Source organism: Nelumbo nucifera, chromosome 5 (assembly GCF_055504915.1).
Source record: "Nelumbo nucifera cultivar China Antique chromosome 5, China Antique-T2T, whole genome shotgun sequence".
NCBI lineage: Eukaryota > Viridiplantae > Streptophyta > Magnoliopsida > Proteales > Nelumbonaceae > Nelumbo > Nelumbo nucifera.
Genome location: NC_142653.1, coordinates 49,292,472 through 49,301,453, shown reverse-complemented (window position 1 = coordinate 49,301,453; position 8,982 = coordinate 49,292,472). Strand labels below are relative to the sequence as shown.

The following is an 8,982-nucleotide window of genomic DNA, read 5'->3' as shown; positions in this document are numbered from 1 at the left end:
ATAACCTGGCAGGCAATTGCAAAGATATCCAACGCCATTTGTGGAGTTAGTGCAATAGGTGTTGCTCCCGCAGGCATAACCAACAACTACATCTCTTTCTGCTCCCTCGCAACTCTGGTTTCGAATTGCCCAGTCCAGAATTATGGAAGTGTTGATCCCGACATTGACAAGGTGTTCCACATCGTTTCTCATCTCCCAGAGCTGTGCTACTTGTGAGTCAAATAATGAATCCTGGTCGTCGGACAGAAGAACAGCCAACCCACATCTACTAATATTCCTTGTGTATGCGAAGTCGTTAAGGCTCCTTGTGCTTGCTTCAAAGTCATTAAGATCGTTTGGTATGGTTGTCTGGCAGCAACCATAGCCGGTGCAAGATGAATTAGCTGTCACTTCTGTATCGTTCAAGCATGATGATCGACATTCCACATTGAACACAGAGCCCTCGTAATCATCCAATTCGCCATACATGTTGCAACCGACTGCCATGAATCTGTTTCTGGTATTGGAGAGCCTGTATGTGTTTGGAAAAGAATATCCAATGTCATAGCCCTCCAGTTTATAATGAAGACCCACCAGGTCTTCATCTTCACCCGTGTAACATCTTACGCTTCCCAGAATGGAAGTCGTTAGTTGATGAGCATCAAGTGATATATGGAGAATGGTATGCTCATCTCCCTCATAATCGCCATAAAACGTCAATTTTGGAGGAAGGATGGCAGTGTCGCAGAATAACTTGAAGTCATCATTTTTGAAACAGGTTGGATCATCTCCCACTAGGCCAAACGGGTACGGGATGCTAACATTCCCACATTTGCCTTGGCAGCCAGGCCTTGTATCCGACGATATCACTAATGCTGTCATCATCATTATGAGACGAGGTGATGAAGAATATAGTAAATACACTTTCCAATCTAATTTCTTGCTTTCATAACTTTATGTGGAGTATATTCAACATAGAAGCAATAAGACAAGAATTTTGATAAAAAAGACATGATTGGTTACCACGTTTTTGTTACGCTCGCAATCATCTTATGAGTCATTACTTCCAGCCCCTTCCTTGTCTCTGGCTTCCCTAGATTCTAACTCACAGCACTTAAACATCTCTTTCATCAAGTTAATCTAAAGACCTTGGCACCCTCATTGTAGAGCACAACAGACAAGTGGAACCACACAAAAGGAAGCAATATAATAGCATTCAAATTGAAGGAAGCAATATAAACACCATGCTTCCCCATGCACCTATGGACTAACAGAATCCTCCACTTATTGGGGGATAACTTCACATAAGCATGGCTGTTGCATGGATGTCCTGCTACGTTGGAGGGCTCAAATATTACCCACACTCTACACCAACCGGTCGGTTTGGGTTATGTGGATGTTTTAGGGTTATGCGGATGTTTTAGTCGCAACTTCACCAAAGGAAATTCCTGAACAAGTGTAGATCATAGTATTCCCAATCCAGCCTATAATGAATGTTTTGAGAAAGATCAATTAATTCTCTCTTGGATTATTGTTTCCCAATCCAGCCTTTATTTCTCTACCTTTTCCTTCGAATCAAACATAGCCTTATGGAAAGTGGTTTTGCACTAATTGTTGAATATCGATGCTCACTAGATGTGCGGAATGCACTCTCTAAATCTTGTGCAAACTATTCACGCCCACGCTCTAGATTGATCCAACTTAGGAAACAGTTGCATTTAGCCTTAAGAAAGGAAGTATATGTCTATATCTGAATATGTTTTAAATGCAAGATCCTTAGCTGATAGTGTGTCAGTTGTATGAGAGAAGGGCACCTTTCGCTTAGGAGACAGCTACATGGACATCTCTTTTAGAACCTTGGGGTGTAAGCGAGTCGAGCCTACTTTCAAGCTGTTCAGGCTCGGCTTACTAAATACTCGAACTCAGCTTACAGTAATCAAGTTCAAGTTGAGCTTAAACTCGAGTCGAGTAATTGGTTGAGTTAAGTTCAAGCTTTACAATAACCAGCTCCATGGCTCGTGAGCTTAATTGAGTTCATAATAAAATAATATAATATTTTCTAATATATTTGTATTTATAATATAAATAAATATTAATCTTTTTATATTAACTTATTTATAATATAAATGAATACATTTATAATTGGCATTTAAAAATATATTTTTATTTATAATACTTATAATATTAATTTATTTATAATTTTTAATATATTTTAATTTTAGTATACTTAATATTAATTTATTTAAAATCGGCTCAAATAAAACTACTCGAACCGACTCTCAAGTTTCAACTCAAGTCATGTTTCGAACTCTGTTTTTTAATCGAACTCGAGCTCGTGATACTCGGCTCGACTCAACTCGATTAATACTCCCCAATGGTACTTTTAAATTAGAACGGTCTCCTTTTCGAACTCTATGTTAGTCAACGGGACTGGGCTTGTGAAGAGGGCCCACCTACAACTTTGTTAGGCACCAATCACCAAATGAGAAAAGAGCCCAACACCGAACTCGACACAGAAACCACCACCTATCACTCGTTACCCGTCCCTCCCACTCGAAACCACTTGTCACTCATCAACCTATTGTTAACTGGTCCAGCAACATTTGGGATGTTGGTTTGTAGGGCTGTCAAAGGGACGGATTCAAAGCGGTCGGGTCGGTTCTGGTTTAGGAAAGTTCTGGTTTTTGATATATATATTATATATATATATATATATTATAATTTAATCGATCAGGTTAGACCTGATTATCCTGAGAACCGATTAATTCAGTTTTATGTCGAAAATTACACACCCTACCGTTTTAGGTTGTTCAAATGTAAGGTTGTGGAATGAAGAATCTTTCAATCATCTTTTCTCTAAGCATTTCTAAAACTCAGCTAGGGCTAGTTATTCTTGAAATGTATAATGTATTAACACATATGTCTAGTCAATTCAATTATGAGAATTATTATCTTAAGAAAAGTCTTATATATAGCCTTCATCCTCATTCCTTAAGCAATGTGGGACATGGAAAACACTCAATTGTTGCACTAATTATTTAGTGTTGATGCAAATCCCACATTCCTCAAGAAAGAGAATGAAGGCCTTTCCTTCTCCTATAAAACGATATTAACAATTAAATGAGGTTCGGGCCATGTGTATTTTTTTTGTATGTATTATTCTTTTATATTACTTAATTTACAAATTTAAATAAATTAAATTTTATTATTTCATTTCAAGGGCTTAAAGTCTTTACTCGTTAGGCCCAAAAAGCCCGTAAACCTGGCCTAGGCCTATATAGAACCGGTCTTGGGCTTATGATTTAGGCCCAGGGTGCAGGCTGGGCCAGGCTTAGGCCTAGCTTCCAACCCTTATCATTAGTTCTCAACCTGGCCCACCCGACCCATGATCAGCCCTAAACTCAAGCATGCTAGAGACAGAGCCATTGATTAGTGGAACCTTTGCAAAAAAAAAAGAGCTATCAACACAATCAAATCCTTCATTATTATTTAGGGAGATTTGGGTTGAGAGGTGTAAAGACTTTATAAAGGAAAGGCTACGCCGGTTAATCATGTTATCATTAGAATTACAAATTTGTTGAGAGAAATCAATAAAGTTTGTGAAGACATATAAGATGCCTGCCTTTCTTTCCTACTTAAATAATTGTAAAATTTGAAGAAAACTGGAAAAATTAAAATTTGTGAAGACATACCTTGGCATCCATCAGGAAGATAAGGATTCCCATAAAACCCTTCGGTACATTGGCATATATATCCAGGGCTTTCTTTGGAGATGTAGCAGTTGGTGTTATTCCCACATGCGTAATTGCTGTTTGCTTTCTCACATGTCTTGTTTGGATTAGACCCGTCCGATACTATGCATGCATATAAATTAAATTAAGGTCTAGTTCTTAAACTAAATTCTGCTCTTTTAGAGGTTTAGGAGTGTTTAAAAATAAGTGTTCATTTGAAATAAATACTTATTTGGGATTGGACCAAATTATTAAGTATTTATTGATATTTAGGAAATAAGCTCAAAAAAAATATTTATTTCAAAAGGAATAAAAAAAAAGTAAATAAGTGCTTATTCAAACACTTATTTTTATGGTAAGCACTCCCAACACATGGCCGAACTTTGACCAATTAATCAATACTACTCTGAGAAGTTTGATGAATACCAGCTGATTAATTTAACTGGTTAACACTTACGATATCCAGAGGATATCAAGAAACAGAAAATTCAAACGGTACCGAAACCGTTGAATGATGAGAAAATACAAGGTTTTGCACTCAAGATATTTGTATTTATACTCCTTCCAAACTGAGCCTTAAGTGAAAAGCAAGAGAATAATTAGAAATTGAGTTCATACCTTGGCATCCATCGGGGAGGTAAGGATTCCCATCGTAACCTTGCAAACAATGACAAAGATATCCAGGGCCATTTGTGGAATTGGAGCAGTATGTGTTTCTCCCGCAGGCAGAATTGTTCATTCCTCGTGCTTCCTCGCAAGACTTATTGTTGTTTCGAATTGCCCAATCCAGTACTATTGGACGTCGAATGCCAGAAGTTACAAGGTCGTTCACGTTGTTTCTGATATTCCAAAGTTGTGACACTTGCGACTCTAAGTCATCTTGATCGGACAGAACAACAATCCCGCATCTACTAACATTCCATGTGTATGTGAAGTTGTAAACGCTATGAATCTGTATTTGAAAACCAGAGATACCCTTGGGTATCGTGGTCTGGCAGCATCCAAATCCACTGCATGGTAAGCCCATTATCACTTTGGTATCGTTCAAGCATTTTGAGGTGCAACCCACGTAGAACTCTTTGCCATTGTAGTCATACAAAGTACCAGATGTGTCGCAACCGACGATGGTCAATCTGTTTCTGGTATCCGAGACCCTAAATGCATTTGAAAAGTTAACCCCAGAGTCGCCAATCCCCTGCCATTTGTTGTTGGGGATGGTGTCCAGGTAGCATTTGGCAGCTCCAGGAACAGAGGTGGTCAGTTGGCCTTGCAGAGATATGTTCAAAACGGGCAAATTGTCGTGGAACGACAATTGAGTTTCACCGGTGGTGTTGCATATCAAATGAAAATCTTCGTTCAAGAAACACTTTGGATCATCACCGATGCCAAACGGGTAGGGTATGCTGAGGTTTCCACATTTCTCCGGACAGCCGGGCCTTGTCAGAGACGTTAATGTCGACGACCCTGTTGTTGCTGCGTTCATCGTGACCAACCGTAGTAGGATGAGATGAAGAAGCAACAAGGGCCAAATCATGATCGGATGATAAATGCGTCCTCAGTAAAAGGAAGGAACAGAATGCTGTTGTACCTGGAAATGGAATCATCGTGACCCACGCCACTATAAATATAAGTACGACTGATCAAAGCTTACTACGCTGAGCCGTTTAATCCCAAGTCAATCAAGTGAATGAACTATCGATATTTTTCCAAGTCCCTAACGTTAAGCTTAAGGTGTGGAATATTACACAGAAGCCAAAAATAAAGCTTTCAATCCAGGCACACGCAGACAAATATCAGTGACTTTTTCCACTGTCACGTCACATTAGTGGTCGAGAAGAGGACAGATTTGAAAAAACAATTCTAAGAAAGTGGGAGATTTGAGTGTTAATTAAATATTTTGTGAATGGAAAATATAGAGTTCAAGCCCCTTTTATGGGATAAGGAATTGCTGAAACTATTATTTAACATTTTATAAGAGTTTGCCATTGATTAATTACTTCTCTTAGGGTTTTTTTTCTAGGTGATGGTATTTATTCATAAGTCAAGTCAATGGTACTCCCTTTCAATCTTCTTCTATGTCTTAATTTGTATAGGATGATATACAAACAAACAAACAAAAAAGGGCGTGTAGAAGGGGGGTGCGGGAACCATAAATCATGCACTCAAACCTGGGCCCAAGGTTATCTGTTCAATTCAAGTTTATACCTTACTAAAAATTAATGCATTTGGGTTGGACCTGGATAGTGTATGCATGTATGTATATATGCAAATAATGTGTCTATATGTGTATGTATGTATGTATATATATATATTTGGTCCAGGTTTAATTTGAGATAAAATCAAATTGATTTGAACTGGGTTCGAGTTCCCCAAACGCTATAACCAAGCCCAGCCTAAACGTTAAGAAAACCCAAAATTTTGGACCCAAACCCAGCCTGAAGACTAAAATTCCATGCCTAGCCCAAGTAAAATTGCAGGCTAGATCAATTCAGGCTCTGATTAGGCCCACTCCAGTTGCACCTCTAATGATATTGGAGAAATCTCAACCTCCTGAAATGGAGGTTATCTAAAATTATAAAATGAGATACATGCCAATTCAAGGGGAGGGTTGGTGGCCACAGTTCACTTTACATCATATATAGTAAAAATGTTTTAGCACACCAGTATTTTCCTTTTACAAAACACATAATCATTCAACAAGTATACTAAAAAGGTAGCCGCATAGAAGGCAAACCAATAAAATGTATACATTATATCATTGCCCCAGAAAAGAAAATAACTTACCTTATAAAAATAGTTAAATAGATAATTGATTAATTTAAGATAGTTAATTAATTAATTTATTTTTACTACAAATGGAATTTATATATTTATAATAATTAATCTAGGATAATATATTTACTAACAAAATAGGACATGATTTTATTAATAAAAAAGTTTTTATCTCTGATCACTACTAATCTAAACTAAATCATAATCAATATACAAATTAACTTAACCACGTATAGGTATAATTAATCCAAGTGTTTTTTACTTCAATATAAAGTACATTAGCATAGCTAATTAAGATACGATAATTAAATCTAGCAAGGGCCTTGTGCAATGTATGAGCTTTGTTATACAAAATCCAAGTTGAGAGACTGTTTTGACATTTTCAATTGGGCAAAGCGAAACTTGTATTAGTTTTTCTATTAACATGTTAGGTAAACTTGTATTATTTATCTAATTTGTATTAGATAAACTTGTATTATTTATACAAAATCCAAGTCGAGGGACCAAGCATTGTTTTTGTGTTCTATAGTGTTAGATAAACTTGTACTAATTTTTCTATTAATGTGTATAGATTTGTATTAGAGTTAGATAAAGTGTTGCTAATTTTCATTATTACAAATTTAAATTAAATAAATTTTAATTTTTATTAGATAAAGTTTTTTTATTTTTTTATTTTTACTAATTTTTATTTGATTCTACTCTTTTTCATTTAATTTAAATGAAATTAAATACAGGTCCAATACAAAAATTATAATCTTAGATTAAATTGCTAATTTAAAACATCTAATGAAATATTGCACATATATACTTAATAATGAAATATTGCACAAATCTGTACAAACCCGCCGGCCATCAATTTGGACTATTAAATTAAGTATTGCCAGCATTTTGTCAGAACTGTTGGCTTATCCTTTACTATACCAGCAGTCCTAAACCGCAGGTAAAGTAAAAAAATAAATAATTTTTAAAATATAATATAAATACCGACATTACAAACCGTCGATACAAATAAAAGCAGACCACTGGCATGATTTTCAGTTTACATATGTGCCGATGGTTTAGACCACCGACGTAGACGCCATGGACTGCCAGCGTAGGTTTTGGTAAAAAAGCCCTACTCTTTTAGGTAGCGGTCTGAATCGCCGGCTTTAGTTTTGTCAAAAACTGGCTGCTCCTTTAGGCGGCAGTCTGGACTGCCGGCCTAAATTTTGCAAAAATTGTCCTGCTCGTTTTAGTGATGACCTGAACCGCTGGCTTAGATCATACTTAATCATTATAACATCGGAAACAAATTGTTCCTCGGATTGTTCATCTTGCCAGAATAATTGGAACGCTTCAGGGCAACCAGGAATTGATAATCCTAAAACTCCCCTACCTGTACATAGATTACAAACACGCAAGTCATAACACAAGTTTGAATGGTATATGATAATATAACATGCATAGAACACAATAAATAAGTGCCCCATGAAAGGTGTATACATTCTCCTAAGAATAGGTAGTTGAATTGAAAAAAAAAAAAAAAGAGAAAAAAGTGTAGGAAATCGAACCCAAGTTAATTTATATCTGGGTTGAGTTTGATGATAGTGCAATTATGATTGAATATATATGAAAAAGGATTCAGGACTATAAGAAAAATAAGCTGATGTGAATAAATGCAATTGTAAACTCCAGCAAATTTAAATTAATATTTAAAATCTATAGATAGATATTTCCTTTTATTTCTTTCTAGATCCTAAAATGTTGAACAATGGCATACAAGCAGGCCACATATGCACAGAAAGCCACTGCTTAAGCCTGTGCCTATATTTTATAGAAAATTGACACTTCTACACCCATCATGGTGATGCTTTCAGAAAGCCACTGCTTAAGCCTGTGAAGCTACAATATATCTCAACCAAGCAATGAAAGGCATCCGAGTAGAAAACTTAGACTTCTCATGTGCCCACTTATAGAAATGGTAAAATTATTCATCAATCACACACAACCACAGCATGCCATTTCCACCAATATCTTCTTTGGTAAGTTTACCACAAGTAGAAGAATGACTGTTGTAGGTACATTGTAAAGAAAACATCAAAATAAACCATCTTAAATGGTTACTTGTTTAGGTTATGGCCTCTGACAATCAGCCCATCTCTGTTCCATTATGGTGAGACCGCGACGTGATGTGGGCTCGCCTAGAAGATCATGGAGATTCAATATTTTGGGCCCTTTGTGCCACATTCTCAGCCATGAGGCCTAAGTTCCCAAACCCATACCTCAATTTAATTGGAACAAGATTGGCATTTTGGACAACACATAAAAAAAGACAAATGGCACTGTACCCTACCAACACATGCATTGAATGTGAAGATCATAGTAGAAATCTATTAGTCTTTCTTCTATCACTAGGGTTAAAAATTGGTCAATAGGGTCACCAATCATTCAAAGTATCTGCTGAACAGGAGAAGACCGTGGAGAAGCTGGGAATATCCCTGTAAGCTTGTGGATCAAAACC

The 8,982-nt window shown here is 36.5% G+C and overlaps 1 protein-coding gene across 1 annotated transcript; it reads right to left on the bottom strand.

Moving 5' to 3' along the window:
* Positions 1–448: 448 nt before the first annotated feature.
* On the bottom strand, positions 449–5,257 carry LOC148791585 (wall-associated receptor kinase 2-like). The gene is made up of 4 exons (XM_088888243.1): positions 4,329–5,257; positions 3,672–3,833; positions 607–854; positions 449–511 (listed from the first exon to the last, which is right to left on the bottom strand). The coding sequence occupies exons 1-4, from the start codon at positions 5,242–5,244 to the stop codon at positions 449–451; spliced, it is 1,389 nt and encodes a 462-aa protein (XP_088744369.1). The 5' UTR covers positions 5,245–5,257.
* Positions 5,258–8,982: the final 3,725 nt, after the last annotated feature.